Raw genomic sequence first — 25447 nt, 5'->3', positions numbered from 1 at the left:
TTTGGGGTCAGAGAGACCTGGGTTTAAGTCTTACCTATGCTCTGTGACCTTAGGCAAGTTGCCTAACCTCTCTGAGCCTTGTTCCCTCTTCTCTGAACCCAGCCATGCCTTTGACTTCAATTGCTTGACCTCCCTGATGAACACCAAAGCTCTGTGTCCAGGCCCAATTGCTCACCAGAGTTCAGACCCCCTGGGCGTCTCCAGCAGAATGTCTTCCAGGCACCCCACAGCCAGCAGAGCATCCTGGCCTGTCTACTCCTCCAGGTATGATTTGGCCCATGACCTTGGTCTTGGTTTTTGCCCCATCTCATGAGTAGGTCATAGCTGATCACCTCAGAGGCTCTCCCAGCCCTAACATCGCAGGATTGTCAACTCCAACATGTCATCATCCGAACCCGGCCCCGCCTCCTGCCCAGACTTACCGCCTTCAAAAGCAGTCCCTCCGTTGTCCAATGGGCCCCGCTCACACACTCAGAGTTAACATGGATTTGTCCATCTCGTTCATGACAGCCCCAAGTCCGGAGCATCTTCTCAGAAATGCAACCCTCTCCCCCCACTCCCCCACTGTCGCCGTCCTCGGCCACACCCCCAGGACTTCCAGGCTCCAGCACGGGCCTCCCCATGGAACCCTCCTCCACTCCTCCCCCCGCCCCCCGGGGAGCCGATGCCAGTGAAGGATGGTGGAGCTTCCCTCCTCAACAGCCTTTGCATAAAGGCTGGGCCTCCTCATGTCGCCATCAAAGACTGGACTTCACTGTTGACAGTGTTGGCGCCTGGAGAGTCTTTTTAGGGCTGGGCATGAGGAGAAGAGCCTTTCGTGCTGTTCACATTAGATAATAAATGTTTGTCTCATTCATTCATTCATTCATTCATTCATGTTTTTCAAGACACAGCCCTTGGATGGTCATCTCCCCGCCAAGGCAGACCACCCCAGAGACCTGCCCCTTGTGAATCTTATGATCACCAGGGGACTTGGCTTCACAAAACCGCACTTGCACATGACTTTTTGGGCATTTCAGGAGGTTCAGAGCCCCCAAAGCCCATCGACAGAGCAGAGTCCTCCCCTGGTTGAGCTCATTTCACAGACGGGAGGCTGAGATGCAGAGGAAGGGACCTGCCAGAGAACAGGGAGAGCAGGGCTTCCTGCCAGGCACTAGCCCATCTCATGGAAGTACCGGTCCACTCCTGCTCCAGGCCCACAGCTTTGCGTGTAAACCCTGTAACTCCTGACATCTTTGCACCGTTTCCTCCTCCATGCAAGCGGGTCCAGGCCTGAACGGCGAGGCCGCAGTGAGGTGGCATGTGTACAGGAGCCCAGGCCAGCCTGTGCGTGGAAGACAATCCCGGTTCCATCCCTTTGCTCGCCTCCCTCTTCCTTCCCGTGCAGGATTTTGGAGGACAGAAACATTGCTGCCATCGAAAGTGGTCATGGAAGGCTTCATGGAAGAGGAGAGCCTGGCCTGAGCCTCAGCTTTGGGTGCTGAAGGGAGGCAGGGGCCAAGGTTATTAATAGGCCCAGCTTGATGGGCCCAGGGAGGCTGAATGTGATACAGACACCCAGCACCGCAGTTGAGAAGTATCTGACACCAGAAGGGGAGGGGGCCGAGGGCCGGGGGGAGCAGCACCTCCCAAAATAGCCAGAGCAGAAGCCTATATAGGTGGCTATCCCACCACCAGGCTCACTTCCCGACAAGACCTCCCACCAGCCCGGCCTCTCAGCGCAGGTTCAGCCCTCCACCCCCAACCGAGGTGAGTGGCAGCTACTGAGGTCGGAGGGATGGAGGGATGCAGTGGGGAGGAGGCCAGCTGGAAGGGACAGACATCCCTCCCCTTCCCCCAGCGACACAGGGCTGGGCTAAGGGGTGCGGCACGGTAGGCAGGCCGTGGTGGAGCCCAGGCCTGAGAACATGAATTCCTGGGAGCTCCAGGCTAACTCCCGGGGCGGCCTGGGGCAGACTCTCCGCCTGGCTGGGCCTCAGGTTTTCCACTTGTAAAACGAGAGGGGTGGAGCCAGACATCCGTGGGCTCCAGTGATGCCCTCAGTGGGCAGAGGCAGGGGGAAGGGGTACGGGCGGGAGCCGGGCTGAGGTGATAGCATCTGATGCTGGTGGGTGGACTGCAGCCCGGGGAGGGTGTCACGTTGATGGAGGCTCTGCAGCGGGAGAGACGGAGGAAGGAGGCGAGGACAGGCCTCTGTGGCGCCTTTGCCCCAGGGGTCAGCGTCGGGGACTCAGCCGTGTGGGACCTCATAGCGCTGGGTCCTGAGCTCTGGGAGGGAGCCCCAGGGTGGCGTCACAAAACGCCGCGTCAGCAGCCCTGGGAGTGGGCCCTTCTCTGCCGTTGCCTTTCTGCACGTGCACAGGCCATTCGCTGACTCTGTGGCCTCAGTTTCCCTACCAGGAGAGCATAAGGACCCTTCAGCTGGGGAAACCGCTTCTCCGGCGGAGGCCTCGGCAGTGAGTGCGCCTGGGGGTTGGCATGAGAGCACAGGGGCCCGGCGTGGCCAGGCTGACAGCTGCCTGGGGCCGCAGGGGCAGCTGAGGGTCCAGAGAAGGCCTCCCACTGGAGGGACCAGGCCGGGAGCTGCAGCCTGGGTGCCGGGAGGCCAGATGGCAGGCTGTTCCTGAAGGAGCTGACTCACAGGAGGGGGGCAGCCAGCGCCAGCAGCATCCTAAGGTTTCCAAGGAGGGCAGCCATCCAGGGCCAAGCGGAGGGAGACGGTGTTGACAGTGAGCGCCATGGAACCTGAGCTCAGGGCAGCTGGCTAGTTCTCCCCGCTCCCCACCCCACCACCACCAAGGGCCACCCGTCTCAGCCCCTGCCCACCTGCCCACACACCTGAAGGGGGAGTTTCAAGGTCCCTCCCCAAGGGACCACCAACCCCATCCACCGAGGGGGACAGAAGCCCAGAGACGGGACGGTCACAGCCCAAGGTCACAGTGGGACTTAGCGCAGCCCTAGATCTAGAACCCAGGCCTCCTGGCTCCCTGTTTAGTGCTCCACACACTCCACAGGCGGCCGTGCAGCCTGACTCCTCGGAATGGAGGCCGTGGCCATGGCCGTGGCCGTGGGAAAGAATGCAACTGGTTTCTGCTGCGTGGAGATAGGAGGTGTCACATTTCCCCAGATGGAGTTCAGGCCATCTACCTGCTGCGCTTCGCTGTCTGGAGAGTGTGGTCTGAAGGTGCCCCCCTCTCCCCAAACCTGGGCCTTTCGGTCTCCAAGACGGAGGGGAGTGGGGGGGGGGGCAGTACATAGAGATTCCCAGCAGCCTCTCCTGCCCTACTACCTCCTCCAAAAGTTTTGTGGGGGCGGGAGGAGTCCCACCCGCACTATTCCGGGGCTCAGGAGATGGAGAAGCAAGTAGCCATGGCGATCTGAGCAGGGTTCTTTGAAAAGTGAGACCAGAGGGAAAAAATGAGGTTTCAGGATGCGCATCCCTGACCAGATGTGGGCCGGGGCGCCCGCAGAGAGCCCGGCAGTGCCCGCCTACCTGTGCCCCCCCCTCCCAGTCCTGTGGGTCGGGTTTCCAGACCTGAGCGCTCAGATTTTGCAGCATAAAATTTGCATCCAGGACAGACCAGAGCGGAGGCTGCGTGAGGTAGGAGCGGAGAGAGAGTGGGGCCGGGCTCGGGCCCCTGGAGGGTGTAGGTCTGGCCCCTGCCTGTCCGCGTTCTCCCCGAAGCCGCGGGGCATCCTCCCAGGTGCACCCCGCGAGCCCTTGATGGCAGGCGAACCCTCCAACCCGGCTGGTGACACAGGCCACCCGTAAAGTCCAGAGGTTCCCCCTTCCCCGGGCGCCCTGGCCGCAGCCCCGGGGGCGGCGAGGACCCCTGGCGGGGCGGGATGGCGGCGGCAGCGGCTGCGGGACTCACGCGGGGCGGCAGAACCCGCGGAACCGGCGGAACCGAGCGGCTCTGGCTGCGCGCCTGGCCCCGCGCCCCCTGGCTCCGCGCCAGGCCGGCCCGCGTGCGCCCGGCGCGCAGCACTGCAGCGCCGGTCATATGAGCAGAAATGATGAGAAAAGCACTTTTTAATCTTTTCGCACTTGCTCTGCCCGCTCAAACAGTTGCAGGATGTCGATGACAGACTTGCTCAGCGTTGAGGACATCAAGAAGGCCCTGGGGGCCTTTGCCGGTGAGCAGCGCGCCCCCTCCCCCCAGTCCTCTACCCTCACCCACCACCCTGGCCCCTGCCCCTCTCCGTCCGTGCATCCCGTCGGGGGCGCCGGGGGTGGGGGGTGGGGGAGCGGGCGGAGAGTCCTCAGCATGTCCCAAACTCGTCGGGGCGGGACTAGGGTCGGTGGGGAAGCCGTGCGCCCTGCCCCGGCCACCGGAAACTTGCGGCCGCCAAAGGCTGGGTGGCCCTGCTGGGAGGGCTGGAGTCCCCACCAAGGTCGAAGACCGGGGTCCTTGGCCCGGGACTTCCCCTTTAGGCGAGCAGGAGGGGCTGCAGGCAGGCGAGCATGCCTTCTCGCCCACCCCTTACCTCGCCCCCCATTGTGGGCAGCGCTCTTCCCGCCCGGCGGTGGGCAGGGCTGGCCCCACTACTGTCCAAACCCCCTGTCCCCAGGGCTCAGAGCCCTTTCTAAGGGGCCCAGAGTGAGGTGACCTTCCCGGAGCTGGCGCCCTGCTCTGTCCTGCCCAGCGGGGCTGAGCATCCTCAGCGCTGCAACTTCAGCTCCGGGGCTGCCCAGGGAGAGAGGGAAGCGTTCTGAGCAGCCCAGGACTCCAGGCTGAGCCGCCTCCCTCCCATCACCCAGATGGGGAAACTGAGGCTGGGAGAGGGTCAGAAACCAAGACCCAGTTCTGACCCCAAGGTCACCCAGCAGGCACCAGTGGGGTTAGGACTGGGTCTTGATCCCCACCCTAGTGTCAGCCCTGGGTGAAGGGAGAACAGGACTCCTAACAGCACCCCACACCCCCCACACACGTTACCCCCACTTCACACGGTGCCCCTTCCCAGGGGTTCTTCCAAAGGAGCTCTGGACATAGAACACTGGAGTGGGGGACCCCATTTCCTTTCCGCTTGGTGCCCCCTCCCCTGGGCAGGAAGAAGCTCGGGAAGCCACCCTCCAGGGCGCGGAGACAACCCCCCACTTCTCCGGGAGCCGCCTTGCTCCCTCCAAATAGAAACTTAACTGGGAATTCCTGGGGAGCCTTCCAACATCCCCCAACTCCCACCAGAACGGATTTCTGCAGCAAAACCAGAATTTCTGGGTCCTCCCCTTCCTCCTCCCAGGGTGTGACCTTGAGAGACATTTCTCCTCTGTGTGTGGGTTTTCTGGTAACACAATCTGTGGCCAAGAAAAAGGCTGCCTCTTCCCCCACCGGCCCGCTCCCCCGCCCCAAAATACACACACCAGGTTCCCATCCTGCAGTTCCTCCACTCAGCCACCACCGCAAGGCTTCCTGGACACCCTCTGCCTTCTGAGGCGAGGCGGCCCCACCATCAGCGGAAGGTCCAGTGGTGGGTGGGGGAGGCCTGGGAGCCAGGGCGTCTGGGTGCAGGCTCCCCTCTCCCACCTCTGCCTCTGTGACCTTGGGCAAAGCGCCCTCTCCAGCCTGGCCTGCCCCCCCCCCCCCTCCCATGGAGGTGGGTCCCCTTTCTTCCCCAGGAGGGCCACAGGGAGTCAGTGACAAATTCTGCGACACTCCCCTCCCCCCTTCCCTACTGCCCTTGCCCATGGGCACTCTGACCCCTCTCTCCACCCCCGCAGCTGCCGACTCCTTCGACCACAGGAAGTTCTTCCAGATGGTGGGGCTGAAGAAGAAGAGCGCGGACGAAGTGAAGAAGGTGTTCCAGATCCTGGACAAAGACAAGAGTGGCTTCATCGAGGAGGACGAGCTGGGGTAAACTGAGGCCTGCGGGGGCTGGGAGAGGGAGTGGGGGCTGGGACTCTCGCCCTCCCGTCTGCACCTTCACAGAAATAACCTCTTCCGACCACTGCTGCTTCCGGAAGAACCACCTCCTCAGCAAAAAGTGCGACTAACTAGCCTAAATGATAGCTGCTTAATCCTGCTAATGGGCTGATGCTACTTAATAATTTAACACAATTCAGAGGCCGTTTTTCTCGGCCGAACACCATAGGCGAGACAGAGAGCGCCAGCCCGAGTGTTCCATCGATTTTCATGTGTCTAAAAGGCACCTCCACCACCCGCAGAGCCCAGCCTCCTGGCCCAGGGCGGCCAGGGCAGTGCCTGGGTGAATCAGGGAGGCGGGACCAGCGGTGGGGTTCAGGTGACCAGAGAGCAAAGCAAAGGAGGAGGAGGTCATGATGAGGAAAGTGCACAAAGGCACCAGCACAGGAACCTCCCGCCGCAGCCCCCCTGGCCCCCTGGCCCAGGTCTGCGACCCTTGTCACTCTCTGGCATAAGCTGCCTTGGATTTTGTCAGAAAGAGAAGGGGGAGGGGAGAGAGGAGCCTTTTGAGTGAGGACTTCCTCATCCATCCAGTCTCCCTCACCCCCCCCCCCCCCCCCCCCCCCCCCGCACAAAACCATCCACAAGGCTACCCTCTGGCTAGAGCAGCGGTTCTCAACCTGTGGGTCACGACCCCTTTGGGGATCGAACGACCCTTTCACAGGGGTCGCCTAAGACCATCGGAAAACACATATATAATTACATATTGTTTTTGTGATTCATCACTATGCTTTAATTATGTTCAATTTGTCACAATGAAAATACATCCTGCCTATCAGATATTTACATGACGATTTATGACAGTAGCAACATAACAGTTATGAAGTAGCAACGAAAATAATTTTATGGTTGGGGGTCACCACAACATGAGGAACCGTATTAAAGGGTCGCGGCATTAGGAAGGTTGAGAACCACTGGTCTAGAGCCTTCTTCTATCCCCCCGGGTCCAATGTGTGTGCACACGTGTGCATACACACACACACACACACACACACACACACGCTGACTTCCACCTGCCTCCAGGCATCACCTTCTCCAGACTCTTCCCTTCGTCCCAGGTGTGATGGCCTCCTTCGAGCACCTGTCTACTTCCCCCCCCACACCCATCACACTGGGCCATCTCTCTCAGGGCGTTGGACCCTCCTCATCTTTTCAGGCGGTTTCCCAGGGTTTCTCTGCGCCCGTTTCCAGCACGGCCTGGGCACAGAGAGGATACCTTTGTGTTGGTTGCATTGGCTGAATAAATAGCCAAGGGCAGGTGTGCAGGTGCCCTGCCTGGAGCGAGGTGGACCCGTCACTGAGGACAGCCTGTCCTTCCCACACACCCACCCAGGAGGGCGCAGCACAGCCCGGCTGCCGGCCCCGCACAACCGCACGCATGCCCGCTGCTGGCTGCCTGTCCCAGCTGCCCCTTCCCCTGCACAGATGCCAGCCCACCGGCCGCACAGGGTTCCTGCAAGGTGACCTTGACCTGACGCCCTCCCCGGCGTTTCTTCCCAGATCCATCCTGAAGGGCTTCGCTGCAGATGCCAGAGACCTGTCTGCTACCGAAACCAAGACGCTGCTGGCCGCGGGCGACAAGGATGGGGACGGCAAGATCGGCATCGACGGTGAGTAGCCACGGCCTGGGGCCCGGGCACATGGGGATCTTGGGACGTTTGGATGCTAAAAGCTCGGAGCTATGTCTGTCACAGGCAAGGACAGGAGGGGTCACACAGCTCCCAAGATCAGAAGGAGAAAGGCAGTCTGTGAGGGCTGAGGCTCTGTCATGTAACCAGGCAAAAAAACTGGTGTATTTCTTCCAGATTTGAACGATCCTAAGGGAGCAGATTCTCCCCCCCCCCCCCGCCCCCACCTTGTGGGAGGGGCAGGCAGGAGCATGTGGTTCTGTCCCTGAACTTGGCCTGCACCTTTCCCTGGGTTTTGGTCCCGGCTCTGTCCACACTGGCTGTGTGACCTTGGGCAGTCTCTCTTCTTCTCTGGGCCTCCGTCTCCGATCTGTAACCCGAGGAGATGAGGCCAGCTGATCCCCAAGGACCCCGCCGGCTCTCACGTTCTCAGATTCCAGGGATGGAAATTCCTTCTCCCCTATCCTCCTCCACATCTTGTCAGGTGTCCTGTAACTTCAAGTCTCAGGTCTGTTCACCCAAACAGACCATTCCAGCATTGTCGGCGAGCCAGGAAAAACTGCCGGCCGGCTGAGGACGGGCTGGGAGTTAGGAGACGGAGTGTCTTGCTGTTCACGCTTTGCTTCCAGGGCAGGGGAGGGGCTGGCGGTCCGGCCTCTCACGTCCTTCTCCACTCAGCCCTAACCCCCGCGCCCGGAGCACATCCCGCGTCACTCTCCTCCTCAGCATCACAGCATCCTCGGGGGTTGTCTTCATTTTGCAGGTGGGCACGCCGTGCTGGAGGTGCCTTAGCCTATTCAAGGAGCCAGGACATAAGGGGTGGGCAGGGATTCGGACCAGCTCCAAAGAACTCTTTCCGACTTGCTGGGCAGCCCCTGCGCCTATGACCGTCTTTCCTGCCGGTCTAGGTGAAAACCGTGTGTAGGAGCTTGGCCCCAGGCTGTCTGGTGTCAAATCCCAGCTCCGCCACTTCCCGGCCGCGTGCCTTTGGGCAATTCCAGGGACCACTCTGGGCCTCAGTTTTCCCTTCTCTAAACTGAGCCTGATGACCATTCTCCTCCCCGAGGCTTGTCACGAGGGTTAGATGTCAATGTGCGAAGCGTTTAGAACGGTGCCTGGCGCAGAGAGTGCCTAGTGCGTTTGTTAACGGTACTCACCCTTTTAGCCTCAGTGTCTAGCCCGTACCTGACCCAAAGCGGGCACGTACTGCACATCTGCTGCCTGAGTGTGAAGGCCGCCCCCCACCCCATGCTCTGCTTCCTCTCTGCCCTTCAGCGGCCGTGACCTTGGCCACACTTAGGTTCCACTTGCACAGTTTTAGCCTAAGACCTGCTTGGGCTCGTGGTGAAATTAAGTGGCTATAGACAGAAATTGCTCTGGGAAAGGTGCGAGGATGCTGATCGTGGGTATAGTTTATGAAAGTTTTATGTCAGAAACGAGAATAGAGAACCTCTAGCAAGGTCAGACGCAGCGGCTGCCCAGCCTGGTGATGACAGCTGCCCTTTTTTGTGGCTGGGAAGGGGGCGGGGCGCGGTTAAAGGAGGCGAGTGAAGGGTGCTGGAGGGAAATCGGTGACTCCAGTAAGAGGCCCATCTCCCCCACACCCCCGGTCCTCACGAAACCACTTATCGGATAGCTCCCCCCGAGCCTGGACCCCGCCGTGACCCACCCCAGGCCTCCAGACCTGCTCCCATTTTTATTTGCAGCCAACGTGCCACGGCTCAGAGCCCTAGGCAGGGTCTTCATGGCTGGCTGCTCACCAGCAACCTAAATGAAGAAGAGAAACCAGGCCAGGCCCTGGCCTGCTTCCTTGACTCCCTCCCTCCTTCCCTCCCTCCGATCTTAAAGAGCTTACTAAACTCTTCCAACAAATGCTACCAGGGGCACCCCTGTGCCGGACGTGGGGGAGGTACAGTTGAATCGGGCCCAACGCCCAGAGGCACCATTTCCTGGCTGGGTGCCCCTGAGCAGCAGCTCAGCAACCCTGAGCCCCAGTTTCCTCGTCTCTAAACGGGATGCGATGATACAGACCCACCGGGGATTCTGTGAGGCGTCCATGACCCGAAGTGTGGAGGGCTGCGTGCAGGGCCCAGCACATAGTAAGTGCTCAACAAACACCACCGAGATACCGTTTCGTTTCTATTCCCACGGTGCTCACAGCCCTGTGTGTGTGCACACAAACGAATGGGAACGCCAGGCAGAGGCCGGGAGGTGCAGACCGGCTCTGAGGAGAGGGAGAAACACGGGCAGGTCTGGAAGCTGTGGAGGGCAGGGCGGGAGGCCCAAGCAAGGCCGCCTTACTGGTCCCAGCAAAGCCACTAAGGGATGGAGTCTAGGGCATGTTTAGAAAGAGGCAATATGATTGATTTGCCCAGCGTGGGATGTGCCCGGAGAAGTATTACCCGGGTGTGTAATGTGTGCCCAGCCCGTGCTGGGGTCTGTGCAGATGTCACCTCATTTGATCTTGAGATGACAGAGGACACGCGTGTAAGACCCAGAAAGACCAGCTCCAGGGCCCAAGGTGACGGTGGGTTCAAACCCAGGTCTGTCTGCCAGCACAGTGCCAGCTCAGGCCACCTGGTAAAGGCCTGCGGGTCAGGGCAGAACACGGCGGGGGGCGGGGCAAGAGAGGAAATAGGCCGTGAGAGCAGACCACCCCGCCGGCCACCCCCAAGCACAGCACTCCTTCGGGAGGTGCTGAGAGGTGGGGGTGCTGATGCCCAGCAGGCAGCGAGATGGGGGCAGAGCCACAGCTGCCCCAGGAGGATCTATTCCAGGCCCTCAGCTTGGCTGCCTGCTCGCTCTAAAGCAGCGGTTCTCAACCTTCCTAATGCTGTGACCCTTTAATACAGTTTCTCATGTTGTTGTGATCCCCAATTTCATTGTCACAAATTGAACATAATTAAAGCATAGTGATTAATCACAGAAACAATATGTAATTATATATGTGTTTTCTAGTGGTCTTAGGCAACCCCTGTGAAAGGGTCATTCGACCACCAAAGGGGTCGCGACCCACAGGTTGAGAACCGCTGCTCTAAAGGCTGGAGGACGCTTTCACCTCCTGGCCGGTCTGGGGGCGTCGCAGAATCCCTCTGACCTTTACGTGCCTGTTTACTAAGCTCAGGAGTCAAGTCACTAGCCAATCACTGGGGTCCCTTCCAGCTCTGGGGACCCATGGTGTCCCGGGGAACAAACCGCTCCAGGAGGCCCAGCCCGGCTCCTCGGCTCGGCTGTGCCACCTTGAACAGTGACAACAATCACCTTCACCGTCACCGAGCCCTGACCGTGTGCCGGGCACAGTGCGAGCATTTACTCATTGGAGCTTCCCAGCGGTCTTGGAGGTGGACACTGTTACTATCCCATCTGTAGAGGGAGACACTGAGGCTCCCGGAGGCTGAGTTTGCCTAAACGCCCGTGCCTGGGAAATGACAAGGTCAAGATCCGAGTTCAGGTCTGTCTGGACCCCCAGCCCATGCCTGGGCTGCCTGCTTCATTCATTCACTCAAAGTTGAATGAGCTTCGCCCATAAGGTGACTTATTCACTGACGCATTGCTTGTTTCTCTCTCCCCCACTGGCATATCAGAGCAGGCCTCGGTTTTGCTCCGTGCGCTAGACAAGGGTGGGCACAAGGGAAGGTAGCTGAGTGAGTGAGTGAGTGAACCTGTGTCCTGCTCGGGGATGCAGTGAGGACGAGGTCTGTGTGGGCTGGAGACGCGAGTGGCCGGGGCTGGCGTGCAGCAGGTGTGGGGCTTCTGGACGCAGGGCTGCCTCCATCTCCAGCGCCGTTTGCGGTTCTGAAGGTGAGGGGTGTTTACCGTGTTCTTCAGGGTCCCAGGCGGAAGGGAGAGACCAGAAAGACCAAGTTCTAATAATAATCATCCTTGCATTCCCGTTCCTGGGCCACTCGTTCCAGGGACCTCGGACTTTTGTAGGCGTGGCCGACCGATTCTGGGAGGCCCCCCAAGTGCAGCGCTGGGGAGGGGGCTTGAGGCAGAGGCGGACGCTGCCCCCAATCCCAGCAGCAGCTCACATTCTGGGCACAAACAGCAGACGACACTGAGTGGCAGCTTCCTTCTCCAGCCCTTGTCCTGGGCAGGGGTGAGCCCTGAGGCTGAATCGCTGGGGTGGGGGGGCACGAGTTTGCATTTCTACAAGGTCCCCCGTGGTGCTGATAAGCCGGGGACCACACTTGGAGAACCACTGCCGCCAATGCCCGAGAAAACAGGTGCCCTTACTCTTCCCGTTTTACAAACGAGGAAACTGAGGCACTGAGCGAAGCATGCCCAGGGCCACTCCGCCACGGAGCCAGGATTGGGGCTCGCAGGTCCAGCTGGGACCCCCTGCCACCCTGCCTGTCACCCGGGCCTGTGCCCCCCCCCCCCCCCCCGGCTCTCCACACCCCGTGCCTGCACATGGACGGGACAGGGACAGCGGTTACCGCCAGGCGGCACTTCCTGTGCACTGGGGACTGCACACGGGCCTCCCCTCTTCCGGCTCCGGCAGTCCCCACACCGGCTGCCCCAGACAAGGAAACTGAGGCTCCGCGAAGTGGGGCGACTTGCCCAGGATCACACGGCTGTTCAGCATCAGGGCGGAGCTATTCAAACGTTGACACTCTGACTCCAAATATCTCCCTCTTCCTCTCCGTGCTGGAGACAAGGCGTGCACACCCCATACACACGCACATGGCACACGCACACGCACACAGCACACGCACACACACGTGTGCAATCCTGAAACCCGATCCCGTCTCCTATGCTTCAGGCCAGCTTTCACTCAAGAGACTGTGGGTTTGTTTTTTTGCTTCTGTTGCTAAAAAGTGTGGTCGTAATTATTGCCTTCCCACCCCAGCCTGCTTCATCCACGGGCCTCAAGGCATTTGTCTTCTCTGCTTCCTTCTGGCAAAATCTGTTCCCTTTTATCCTTAAGGAGCTGATCTAACGTGGGAGGAGGCGTGATGAGGAAGCCGGGGCTGAGCTACCTAAAGTCAGGCAGGAACCACAACCCCGTGGGGATGAACGTGCCCACCTCAAAGCTGTAGCTGTCTGTAATCAGTGAGGGGCCTGGAAACGACCCGTTTCTCTTCTTTCACGTGAGAGCTCGCGCTCGTGAGCCACCTGAGGACCCTTTGGAAGCAGAGGAATACAGTCCTCAGAGGAGGTGAAATCCAGTCGCAGACGGGAGGGAAGTGAGAAGGATGGAAGGAGCCCCCCCACCCCCACCCCCGGCCTGTAATTCCAGCCTCCGGCCCCTCTGGGATTGGGTTTCCACGCCAGCAGGATGGTGCCTCAGCGCCAGCCCGCAGTCCCCATGGCAAAGCCCCATGGCGGACAGTGTTTTATCCCATCTCACGGCGTCCTCGGCCAGCCCGGGAAGGTCTGCGATCTATACTGAGACACGTGGAAACTGAGGCCGTGGACGTTACGTGCCCATGTCACAGGGCAAATCCTCGGTCGAACGGCCGGGTCCTCTGACTCTGCCTCCCCCCCCCCCCCCCCCCGCCGGGCTGAGCTGAGACACCGGAGTTATAAATGGTTCTGTGCCTTAGCCAGATGCTGCCTTCATTCCCGCGGACCTCCCTCAGCCGGCCTCACGCGGCACCGGATCATTTAGCCGAGGGAGCGAATCCGCGCTGCTTACATAACCGCCCTCCTGTCATCAGGAGCGGCAGTGAGGGCGGAGGCGAGACGGCCCTCGCGGGTGATCCCTCTCCACCTCCAGGCCGCTGGGCTCCAGCGTCGGGGAGGAGACGCACCCTGGCCTGAGCCAGCCTCAGTCAGAACCTTCCTGGCTACGTGCCTCTCAGCCTCCGTGTCCCTGTAAGTAAAATGGGGATAAGAGAGCAGGCAAGGGCGACATGAGCTGACATACAGGGCGGTGACCGGGCCCCCAGAACTGTTGGCGAAGGCTCCTTGCAGGCCGTCGGGTGTGACCCCGGATGGCCCTGCTCCCGGTCTCCTGGGTTCGGAAAGTGATCCCTGTTTGCAATAGCGATTCATAAGAAACCCAGCCCGGGAGCTATTTCGAGGCGAGGTGATAAACCAGGAGGCCGGTGCCTTCGTCCTGGTCATCACAACAGAGGGGAGGAAGGAGCCTTCCAGACGCTGACTCAATGTTCATCTCAGTTTCACCCCGGGCTGTGGGCGATCAGCGTGTGCTGGGCTCACCTGTCAATGACTTCTAAATTTGTCCAATCCCCACAGTGCCCAGCACTGGGACAGACCTAATTAGGCTAATTTCAGGTTCCCAAGGGAAAGAACTGAGTCCTCTCATCCTCTGCCTCTGTCTGCTGCTCCCCTCCCCCACGGCCCCTCCCATCTTGTGATTGGAGGATGAAGAACCCAGTGAGCTGGCCCCAGGGGCCTGGGCTGAGGCCTCCATGCAAAGGTAGGGCTGCCCTTACATTCTGATGGGAGGAAACACTCCCTGACCCATAGGGTGACGTCACTGTGCTCTCTCTGTCTGAGCCAGGCGTCGCTGTCCGAGGCACCTCTCATCCACTGTCTCATGCAGCCCTCACCATTGCCCTATGAAGAGATCCTCTCAGCACCCCCATTTTACAGATGCGGAAACTGAGGGTCAGAGACTGGGTTTCCAAGGATGGGCACGCTGGAGGTGGGATCCTAACTCTGATGAGATAGATGGTGTCAGAAACTTCTCTGCTGCTTGCTCTTTGGGCTTCCCATGCCCTCTGTCAGTTTACATCTTCCTGGTCGTCATTTCGGGATTCGTGTGCTTAATGCTGTGACAATTTCAAAGCTCCAACCTGTGTCACTTGTGCTGAGAGATCCAAGGGAGGTGGAATGACACGTATAGAGCATGTTCTGTGTGCCAGGCTCTTTCTGGATTTGCTCAGCTGGTTTTCCCAATAGCCGTTCAAGTAGGCATTGTCATACCCACTTTACAGACGGGAAAACTGAGGCTCGGCGAGGAAAGTAGTGATCTAAGGCCACCTAGCCAGGAAGTGATAGAACAGGATTCAGACCCACCTCCTGGGTTGCTGGAAGGTTGTATGCAGGTGCCCAGCAGGGACAAGAAATGGTGGGGTCAGCAACAAGGCCCAAGAAACAAAGATGATGGCCATTGGCAGAGTCCATGCCAGGCAGCAGCCAGGCAGTCATAGGCTTGGTTCTGAGGGGGCTGGAGCTGTAGAAGCATCTTGATAACACCCGCTACCCAGTGCTGGGCGCTGGCCGGGGAGCAGGCCTGCGGCGAGAGCTTCACTGCCGGTTGGTTCCGCTGGCAACCCCAGGAGCACCATTCCACAGGTGGGGAAGCAGAGGCACAGTGACGGGAAGTGTCTGGTCCAAGGTCACGGAAACAGGAAGTGGGGACTGGGAGTGACTCCTCGTTCCCCTGCTCCAAACTCGGGGGGGTGAGAGGAAAGGTGTCGTTTGGACCCGCCAGTGCTCAGATCAGAGAACCAGGACCTGGAAGGGGAGGGGCCTGCCCAGGGACATGAGTGGTGGCAGAGCCAGGCCGGACCCCCGTGCTCTGATGCTGTTCCCCATCCCAGGGTCACGGCCAGGTCGGTTGACCCAGACTCTCAGGGTCTTGCCATGTGTTTTGCTCTGAGGAGGGACGTGCCCGCGTAGAGGAGACCTTTTCTGATAGGAGCTGCTCGTTAACTGGCTGCTTCCTGAGCTCCGCCCTGAGGGAGATGCACACCGAGCAGAAGAGGTGACCCCGCCCTCCTTTTGCCTGCAAAGTGCCTTCACCTGTGCGGGGAGGACACAGTTAGAGACCTGTGCTCTCCGCAGACAGCCAGGCTGTCCCCATGCGATGCCCTGGCTGCTTCGGGGTGGATCCCAGGTGGGCAGAGGGGTGTGTTCTCAGAGGCTCCTAAATACCCCAAGGGGCCAGAATAGCGCCCATAGTCAGACTCCAAAACGCCTGACCTCCCACCGCCGGAGAGCCCCGTGGCCGGCGTTCCGTGGCCCCTTCACTCCGACCGCACCGAGTACTGCCAGGTGAAGGCCATGGGTGGGCCCTTTACTGATGCGCAGCCGAGAGCCTGTCATTTCTAGGTGAGGGTCAGAGAGGCCAGTGCCGTCGGAAGCGGTCAGGACAAGCCCCCCTCTTGGCCATCTCTCCGTGAGCTGGTGTCTTGGACAGTGCAGCTCAGGGCCCATGGACAGGACACACTGGCTGGGCCTGTTTTCCAGGTGAAGTGGCAGGTCAGAGCCTGAGAGAATTCATGCTCCCACCCCATCTGGGACGCTGGCTCCATTGGGAACAGCCTCCCACACTCATGTCGGGATGTTCCTGACATCACAGGCCAAGTCCTGCCTCTGCCTCTTACTTTCCTCATGACCCAGACACTCTGCCTCTTCAGATCTCCCTTCCCCATCTGCAAAACGGGGTCATCCCACTCACCGCCTGGGGCTGGTGTGAGAATTACATGAAGTCAGTACTTGTTGACCCCTAAGGAGCCATCGCTCCATCCTTCCCTCACTCCATCCCTCCCTCCGTCCCTCCCTCCATCCCTCCCTCCATCCCTCCCTCCATCCCTCTATCCCTCCATTCCTCTATCCCTCCATCCTTCCCTTCATCCCTCTATCCCTCCATCTCTCCATCCTTCCCTCCCTCCTTCCCTCCCTCCATCCCTCTATCCCTCCATCCCTCCCTTCATCCCTCTATCCCTCCATCTCTCCATCCTTCCCTCCCTCCATCCCTCTATCCTTTCATCCCTCCCTCCATCCCTCCCTCCATCTCTCTATCCTCCCTTTCCTCTCTCCCTCCTTCCCTCTATCCCTCCCTCCATCCCTCTATCCCTCCATCCCTCCCTCCATCCCTTCCTCCCTCAGCCCATCCATTTGGCATCCGTGTATCAGCACCTGCTGTGCGCCACGTCTGTTCTATTGCTAGGAGGGTGCTGAACAAGAAGGGCTCCCTGGCATCTGGAACTGACATTCTAGTAGGGGGAGCCCAGTAAACATAAGTAAGTACATAAAGAAGATCATTCCAGAAAGTGCTAAGTACCAAGAGGTAAATAGAAAAGGGCTGATAGGACAGAATCACAGGGGGGAGGGGCCAGGGGGGGCGCATCTGAGCTGCTCATGTGTCACTCTAGGTCAGCGCCTCTGGGGTAAAGAAGGAAGCCCAAGAGCACAGACTGAATCAAGTTCATATGTGACCTCGGTCGAGCTACTTCACCCCCGGGCCTCAGTTTCCCCATTTGTAAAATGCGGACAAAAGCATCTCTCCATGGGGCAGTGGTGAGAATGTCATAAGATAACACATGCAAAACGCTCCCCGTGTCGGCATTAAGTAAATAAGAATTTTTAAATTCTATAAAAAATGGACAATGTCAATCGAAGTACTAGCGATAAAAGACATCTCCAAAGAGCCACCTGTAGGGTCACATGGCCCGTGGAGGGGTTGTCAGTGTTTGGTGTTTGGGTTCTGTCTCTGTCACACGCTGTACTGCCCGGCCCTCGGCCCTGGGGGGGTCTCAGAACCGGCTGGAGGACCCTCCCACTCTCCCACCTGAGGTGATTCTCAGGGCCCCCCTCCCGTCACCTGCCTTTCCCGTCCTGTCCTTGGAGCCTGGGACAGGAGGCGGGTCCACTTCCCAGGTCAGACCCCGGAAAGGGGAGGAGCCCAGGTCCTTCCACCTGGCAGGGTCAGGGCCAGGTCATTTCCATGACGGCAGCACCTGCTGGTCTGGTTGGCTTTTGTTTCCCCCCTTTTGATCTGGAAATACCTCCAGCTTACAGAAGAGCTGCAAACATAGGACAGTTCCGTGCACCTCACCCAGGCCCCCTGCGCCAGCCTTTGACGTAACCATGGATCAGGGTGAAAGGAAGGAGTCACGCACGTGCTTGGTCCAGAGTCCGAGGACAGGACAAACCTCGAGGGAGCCCCAGAGATTTCGTTCTGCCTCTCTGAAGCCGCTTGCCATCCCGTTTTTCCCTATGGGATCCTGCATCTGCTTATAGGACTCTATCAAAGCCACCGTCCCTCTGAAGGTTTTGCTGCTGCAAAGATAGATGGGCCTCGCCCCCCTGTGGCAGTGAAGTCCCCGCGCCTCCCAGCCTTTCACAACCACACGTGGCCCCTCAGCGTCAGGCACGGAGCCAGGGGTGGGATGAGCAGTGAGCAAGGCCAGGGGGATCTGAAGCATCATGTTCCAGTCGGGGAGGCAGGCAACAAAGGAATGTGCAAGAAATACTCAGAAGTCCTTTGAGAGTGTAAGTGCTGTGGATATAATAAAAAGTGGTGCTAGCTAAGGGCATCGCTGCTTTCACTGGCATGACCAGAGAAGGCCCCTTGAGGAGAGATGTGTGGGAGACCAGGTGAGGGGGAGGGAGCCAGCCCTGAGGAGGTCCGGAGAGTGCACCCGGTGGGCGAGCAGCAGGTGCAAAGGTCCTGAGGTGACCACACCCTCAGTGTGTTTGAGACTCAGAGAAAGGTCAGCAGCTTGGAGCACTTCCTGCCAGATGCTGTCTTCCTCCCGTTTAGACAAGAAGCTCCCCTGGGCTTCCCCCTGGGCCTCCCCTCACCTGGAGGCTCTGCAAAGTCACTTCTCCTCTCTGGGCCTCAGTTTTTCCTTCTGTAAAATGGGGCTGCTCCTTCCCAGTCTCCTGAGGGCTTGTGATGTTCAGTGAGGCGCTGTGGGAGACAGAGCTTAGCTTATTCTGAGCACCTGCTGCGCTCACTCCTCTGAGCTGCGCCATGTCCCGTGCTCAGGGTCCCTCCCGAGGAAGAAGAGCACACAGAGGTTCTTGAATCTGGCTGCTCACCGGAATCACCTTCTAACAGGTGAAATAACTCGCCCTTTCCCCCCAGGCCTCCTCGGTCAGAAATCCCAAGGCCAGGGCCTGGGAGTCTGTGACCTTGATGGGCAGGTGCGGACCGACTAGATGCGTGGCCAAGAAACGGCTGAATCAAGGGCACACAGGCCTGGGCCTGCTGAGCTCGGAGCCTGGGCTTCCTCATCTGTTGAACGGGAATAATGATAAAATGCACATCACAGGACTAGTGTCGGAGCCAACTGAGAGATTGTATATGAAGTGCTCAAAAGGGTGGCTGGCATGTGATAATCAGTCAGAAAATCGCCATTGCTATTATTATTGTCTTTATTAATAATTTGCCGACTGCATGGCATCATGAAGCAAAAGATACAGTGGGCTCACCACTTCCCGCCTTCCTCCCTTCCTCCCTTCATTCCCACGCTCACCATCCCATCACACCAGGACTTCTGCAGATGTGAGACCCGAGAAAGGCCTGCGGTCGGGCCGGGGCCGGTCTGTCCTGCACTGCCCACCTCTGACTCACTCTTTGTCGTTTTCTTTTGCAGAATTCTCCACTCTGGTGGCTGAAAGTTAAGAGGCTCTGGCTGCCCCGCCTCTCTACCCCCGACCCCCAACCTCAGCCCCTCTTGCTGCCCTCCTCCGTTTCTGCTCAGTTTGTTTATGTTATTTTTTACTCCCCCCTGTCCTCCTTCGGCCCTCAAATGACACCATTCTTCTGGAAAATGCTGGAGAAACAATAAAGGCTGAACCAATTGGATTCTGCTGCTCGAAAGGCTCCTGGGCAGGGGGTTGGGGGCGGGAGTGGTCCTCTTTGGCTTTCCAGGCACACCTGTGCAGGGCGGGCAGGCTTTGGACAGAAAAGATGGGGTGAAAGAAATCTACTTGTTACCGAGCACAGCACTCCACATGGGTTGCCCATTAACCCTTGAAACCACGCCATAGGGAGGTGGTGAAACTCCCATTTTACAGGTCCTTAGAGAGGAAGGGATGTGTCTAAGTCCACACAGCTAGGACTTGTGGATGGATGGATGGATGGATGGACGGACGGACGGATGGATACCCATTAAAACTCTTTTTGTTACAAATGACAGAAACCCAACTCTGACTGACTTAAGCAAAAGAGGAAGAAAACACAAAGACTTGATTGGCTACGTGCCTAAATAGTCCAGGGGCAGGTCTTCAGGAGCAGCCGGATCCAGGCACTCACTTGAAATCATCAGGATTAAGGCCTTCCTGCCCCATCTCTGGGCACGGCTACCCTCTGTGCTGGATTCGCTGATGATGGCAAGATCCCCCAGCAGCTCCAGCAGAACCAGTAAAAACACAACAACAAGCTTCTCTTTTCCATTCACTCCGTCAGGGGTCCCATTAACGCCACTACTGGTGCTCATGACCACTTACTCTGCGCTGAGCCGTGCCCATGGTTCCATCTGTACAACCACCCTACCCTTATCTTCGTTTTTCAGATGAGAAAACTTGGGCCCAGAGAAGGGAAATGTTTGCCCAAGATCACACCACGAGTAAGAGGTGGAGCCAGGACCCTAACTCGGCAGCCACCTCCAGAGCCTGTGTCCCTCCCTGAATCAGTCACGGGGGGGGGACCCCATTTTGTGGGTGCCATCTGTGGAGAAAGCTCGTGGCCTGGGAGTTGGGGAGAATGTCCCGGTGGGAACCAGAGGCGGGGACGGAAGTGCAGCAGCCTCTGCTGTTTCCCACGACGGCCTTGGGGCAGGAACAGAAGAGCGACCTCCCTCCCTGGTGTCGGTGTCGGACTTCCCGACCGAGAGGGAGGCAGGTGTCCTGGCAGGGCCGTCAGGGAAGGCGCTCACCGAGGGCAAGGCCCCAAGTGGGCAGCCCGTGGGGACTCGGGCTGAGGGGCAGGGATGCACTGGCGTCCCTCCTGGTGGCAGCCAGCGGCCCTGCCTGGGAGCGGCCTGGGGACCAGACCTGGGCCAAAGCAGCAACAGTCCATGTGGGTCACCTGCCGTGCACTCAGCCAGAGGAGAGGCTGCGGGATGGTCTGCAGGAGACAGTGCAGCTGAGCAGGCAGGCGGAGGTGAGGGTGCACACGGACACACGCAGACACACTCGGACACACTCGGACACACGCGGACACACGCGGACACATGCTCACAACAGCCAGGGTCGGGGTGGCCCAGGCTTTGTTTGGTTGTTGTTGTTTTGTTAATCTGCACCCAAGCGTATTTTTTCCCACTGATTTTTAGAGAGAGTGGAAGGGAGGGGGAGAGACAGAGAAACATTGTTGTGAGCGAGACACATCGATTGGTTGCCTCCCGCATGCACCTCAGCAGGGGCTGGGGATGGAGCCCACAATCAAGGTTCGTGCTCTTGACCGGAATCAAACCGGGGACCCTTCAGTCCACAGGCCGATGCTCTTCCCACTGAGCAACACCGGTGAGGGCTTGACCCCGATTTTATGTGGGGTCTCGGGAGGCCCAACTTTGGACACTGAGGACAGGGTGGGGCTGGGCAGCCAGAGCGTCTCCTTGGAAACCAGTCCAGGGCCTACAAGAAGGACAGGCAGGTCAGGGCGACAGTGACAGCTGCCGCTGGTCCCGGGTGGCCTTCAGCGCCGCTGGCCCCACATCCGAATGACAGCCCACACGCTGCAGCGCAGACGCAGGGCGGGGCGAGCAAGCAGCCCAGCGAGCCTGAGAGCAGGGCTGTCGGGGACACTGGACATTGGATTCAGAGCCCTGGATTTGGAAAGAATTTACCTGGAGCCTGGGCAGGACAAGGTCAGGACAGGTGGGGACACCTTGTGGGCTGGGAGAGACAGCGGTGTGGTCAGAGGGTGTATCATGGCCAGTGACATCGACACCAGTCCATCCCCAAGCCTTCCTGCTGCCTCCACGTGGCTCCCCCTTCGCCCGCTCCCGGGCCTCCTCTCACCACCAGATCCAGGCCCCTGCAGCCCAGGTGGCCACTTCAGGCCTCTCTTCTCATGAGGCGTAACCTTGCTCACTGTCCGGAACTGGCTTGGCACCTTTACAGACCAAGACCTTTACACTGTATGGAGGTGACCTGGCTTCAGCCAGGCTCTGAGATGCTGGCGGGAGCAGCCCTGGCCCCTGGACAGCCTGTGGCCTCCTCGCCGGTCCTGGTCGCCCCTTCCCCCACCAATCCAGGGCTCTCTTTAAAACGCATCTAGTCACTTTGTTCTCCTGCTTAAAACTATCCAGCGACTGCCCCATTGTAGAACAAAATACTTCTATTTTATTTATTATTCCATAGTAGGTTTATAATAAATTACTCTGTAAGTCATTTTATAGCATAAAAATCCAGGCACAGCCTTCCCTGCCCACAGGGCCAGCCTTGTCTCCCGCTGGCGTCCATCACGGCCTCCTCCCTCGGCGCGCCCTCCACGCTGTTCCCTCAGCCCGGACTCTGCTCTCCCTGCCTCCCACCCCCTTCCCCTGGCTCCGTCCTATCCATCCTCAGGAAAGCCACCCGAATGGATGCCCCCATTGGGGTCAGAGCCCCTGAACCCCCTCAGCCCCCCGTCCCCTGGTGAAATGGGGGGAAAGTGAGACAATCTAATTCACAGCCATGTCTCCCAGATCATAAGATGCTCCCGGGCACATCTGCGGGGTTCCCTGCTGGATCCCAGAGCCTGGCACACAAAAGGGGGACATGACCCAAACGTGGCCGCAGAGGCCCCCGGGGTGGCCAGGGGCTCCCCAAGGCCACAAAGAAGTCAGAGCAGAGCAGGGACTAGACCCCAAGCCCCAGCTTCCCATCCCGCCCTGCCCCACACCTCATCCTGAGACCTTCCCGCTCATCAAGGAGGGAGAGGCCCGGGGAAGCCCTCCCTGCCCAGCACCCGCTCTGCAGGCCCCATGTCATCAGACTCCAGCATCCACCGCCTCCCGCCATCCGCCATCCACTGCCAGCACCTCATCCCCACCCTCCACACTCTCCCTCTTAGTTTGCTCATCAGCTAAACAGTCTGCTGGTCTTCATTGTTATGCTCAGAGGAGCCTAATTCATTATCTCAGTCCCCCTTCTGTCTGGGAGAGGCTGGGAGCAGGGAGGGAGGGAGCTGGGCCAGGAGGAAGAGCCGCAAATGGGTTCCTGAGTGGCTTTTGATAAGAGTGGGACAGCGTGCATGTGGGCAGAGGGCTGGATGATGGATTGAACGTCCTGGAGCAAGGAGAGGGTGCAGATAGGCGAGGAAGGAGGGAGTGAGGGCGGTCAGAAGGAAGGATCCGAGGCGGGGAAGAATGGAAGAGGAAGTTGGGGCTGGGGACTCTCTCCTCTCCACGCCATGGGCTTGCTGGACAGAGCTGCCTTCCCAACCTGCCTCTTCCTCCTTAGAGCGCCTACTATGAGCCAGAGTGCCAGACGCTCAGTTATACCTCCTCTTAATTCACACCTTACCCTCCAAGGAAGAGAATGGTCTCTGTTTTACAGGTGAAGAAAACGGAGGTTCAGAGTGGTTCGGTAACATTCCCCATCACACAGCTAATCACAAGGAAAACAGAATGTGAAAACACTCACTCATCCACGCAGCGAGTCATGTTCGAGCGTCCGACACAAGCCCCGCACTCTGGGAGCACCACCTCCTCGAGCCACCGTAGCAATTGTGAGAATTCCTCCCAAAGAGAGGACCAGTCTTCTTTCTCTGCCTCCCCAACCGTGAAGACGCCCCGTCCCAGTGCCCCTGATGCCCCTCTACAAGATTCAAGCTGGGTGACTCTGGTATTAGGGTTTCTGTCGGAATCAGGAGGCCATGTCCAGGGCTCTCCAGCCAGAGAAGGGCCTGGGCAGCCAGACGGGACCCCGTCCCATGTCACAGAGGGTCCTCACCTGTCTTACCTTCGTTTCCGCTCTCCCTGTGCCGTCTCAGAGAAGTAGTAGAAGATACATCCTCATTTTTATAAGGGTCAGCTGTGGGTCTCCCACGGCCCAGGGCAGGCCGCCCCATGCATGGCACTCAAGCCAGGGAGCCCTGATCATCTCCAGTTGGCAGATGAGGAAAGGGGGCGTTAGAGATCTTGGCAGATACTCCAGGACCCATTTGCTTGACCCCGACTCTTTGTCTGATGGCGGATCAGAGACAGGATTCAAACTTCAAGGAGCCCGGACCCTAAGCCAGGCCCCATGCTCTTCTTCCGCCTCCCCTACATCCCCTGTGGGTGCCTGGAAAGCATCCCTGGGCCTTCCTTCGGTTTCCACTCATTCATTTACCCACCACTGCTTTGTGCTTCCTCTCTTTCGCAGAGAGCTCCAAACTCCTCAATAGCCTACAAAGCCCTTCACATCTGATCCCTTCCTATCTCACCGTTCCCCTCTGTTACCGCTCTGCTGTGTGCTCCTCTCTCCCACCCCATCTAGCTGCTCCCCCAGCCCTACATCATGCCCTGCAGTCTCTGCTCTAACTAGACAGCAGTCCCCAACATCACCATGTCCTCTCTGTCCTTGGGCCTTCCCAGTGGCTAATCCTTCTACCTGGACCACTGTTCCTTCCCTGCCTGACTAGGCCTATGGAAGCCTCAAGCCTCAGCTAAGTGAGGCTGCCTCTGAGAAGCTTTCTCCATTCCCACTGATACCCAAGTTTAGTTGCTCGTTTTTACTTATAATTCCTTATTGAGCAGCTACTATGTGCCAGGCCCAATGAGGGTTCCACAATAAACATGATGAGGCTTACTCTCATGGAACTTCCATTCTGCTTTGTGCTTTGTGCTTTCTCCTACACCTACTCCACTTCATGTTTATTACCTTTTAATGATCTATCTTCCTGAAGGGAAGAAAATAACTTTTTTAAAATTTATTTTTATTATCAAAAGTATTACAGATGTCCTGGAGAAGAAAATAATTTTAAATCATATATCTGGTGAGGTCTAGCATCATGACTATATAAAGAACTCTTACCACTTAACAACAAAGAGACAACTAACTTATAGTAGTCAGGGTTTTCCAGAGAAACAGAACCAGTAGGAGAGAGATAGACATAGACATAGACATCTATAATAATAAAAGCATAATACGCTAATTAGACCGGACAGCTGAACAACCTTCCAGACATCAATCCGAACGTCCTTCCAGACGAAGCCACAGTGGCGGGGGCCAAGGCAGAGGCGGTTAGGGGCTATCAGGCAGGCAGGTGAGCAGTTAGGGGTGATCAGACAGGCAGGTGAGCAGTTGGGGTGATCAGGCAGGCAGGTGAGCAGTTAGGGGCGATCAGGCAGGCAGGTGAGCAGTTGGGGTGATCAGGCAGGCAGGTGAGCAGTTGGGGTGATCAGGCAGGCAGGTGAGCAGTTAGGGGTGATCAGGCAGGCAGGTGAGCAGTTAGGGGCGATCAGGCAGGCAGGTGAGCAGTTAGGGACGATCAGGCAGGCAGGCGAGCAGTTAGGAGCCAGCGGCCCCATATTGCAAGAGGATGCAGGCTGGGTTGAGGGACCCCCCAGCCCCCCAAGCACAAATTTTGTGCACTGGGCCTCTAGTCTATATATATAAAAGCCTAAGCGACCAATCAACCGACCTTCTGTTCGACTGGCCGACCGGTAGCTATGATGCGCACTGACCACCAGGGGGCAGACACTCAACGCAGGAGCTGCTGAGCTATGGTAACTTGGCAGCTGTGGTTCTCGGGTGACACACTCGGAACCAGAGAGGAGGGAGCCCGATTTCAGGGTGCGTCACCTGAGAACCGCCCTATCGAAATCCGGGACTCCTCAGAGGATATCAGAGAGCCAGTTTCGGCCCGATTCCCGCAGGCCAGGCCGAGGGACCCCACCGGTGCATGAATCCGTGCACCGGGCTTCTAGTATTGATGTAGAAAGAAATTTATTATAAGAAACTAGCTGACATGATTATGGAGGCTGACAAGTCCCGAGATCTGCATGATGAATCAGCAAGCTGGAGACCCAGGGGAGCAGATGGTGTAGTTCCAACTCGAGTCTGGAGGCCCGAAAAATACCAGTGTCCCAGTTTGAAAGCAATCAGGCTGATGAATTCTCTCTTACTCGAGAAGCCAGTCTTTTTGTTCTATTCAGGCCTTCAACTGATTGGATGAGACACACCCACATCAGGGAGGGCAATCTGCTTTACTCAGTCTACTGATTTAAACATTATGCTCATCCAAAAATACTACGCATCCCTCCCTGCTGGGGTCCA

General features: G+C 58.3%; 1 protein-coding gene across 2 annotated transcripts; it reads left to right on the top strand.

Annotated features, from left to right (window-relative positions):
- Window positions 1-1717: 1717 nt before the first annotated feature.
- PVALB (parvalbumin) lies at window positions 1718-19064 on the top strand. Of its 2 annotated transcripts, none has more exons than XM_070407981.1 (5): window positions 1718-1749; window positions 4070-4137; window positions 5720-5852; window positions 7422-7531; window positions 18853-19064. In XM_070407981.1, exons 2-5 carry the CDS (start codon window positions 4077-4079, stop codon window positions 18879-18881), a joined length of 333 nt encoding a protein of 110 aa, XP_070264082.1. In that variant the 5' UTR covers window positions 1718-1749; window positions 4070-4076; the 3' UTR covers window positions 18882-19064. The 2 variants fall into 2 exon arrangements, with proteins under 2 accessions (XP_070264082.1, XP_070264081.1); XM_070407980.1 differs by lacking the exon at window positions 1718-1749 and adding an exon at window positions 3501-3601.
- The last annotated feature ends 6383 nt before the right edge of the window (window positions 19065-25447 follow it).

The sequence above is a fragment of the Myotis yumanensis genome, unplaced genomic scaffold (assembly GCF_028538775.1).
Source record: "Myotis yumanensis isolate MYYU_CA2020_CCGP unplaced genomic scaffold, mMyoYum1.0.hap1 SCAF_3, whole genome shotgun sequence".
Taxonomy (NCBI): Eukaryota; Metazoa; Chordata; class Mammalia; order Chiroptera; family Vespertilionidae; genus Myotis; species Myotis yumanensis.
The sequence above is the reverse complement of the archived record's forward strand: the minus strand, read 5'-3'. Positions and strand labels throughout refer to the sequence as shown.

Excerpts from the sequence above, each read along its gene's own strand:
- PVALB (XM_070407981.1), top strand. The coding sequence starts at position 4,077 with ATGTCGATGACAGACTTGCTCAGCGTTGAGGACATCAAGAAGGCCCTG. Across the intron at positions 4,138-5,719 it reads GGCCCTGGGGGCCTTTGCCG|CTGCCGACTCCTTCGACCAC; the intron begins GTGAGCAGCGCG and ends CCACCCCCGCAG. Across the intron at positions 7,532-18,852 it reads CGGCAAGATCGGCATCGACG|AATTCTCCACTCTGGTGGCT; the intron begins GTGAGTAGCCAC and ends TTTCTTTTGCAG.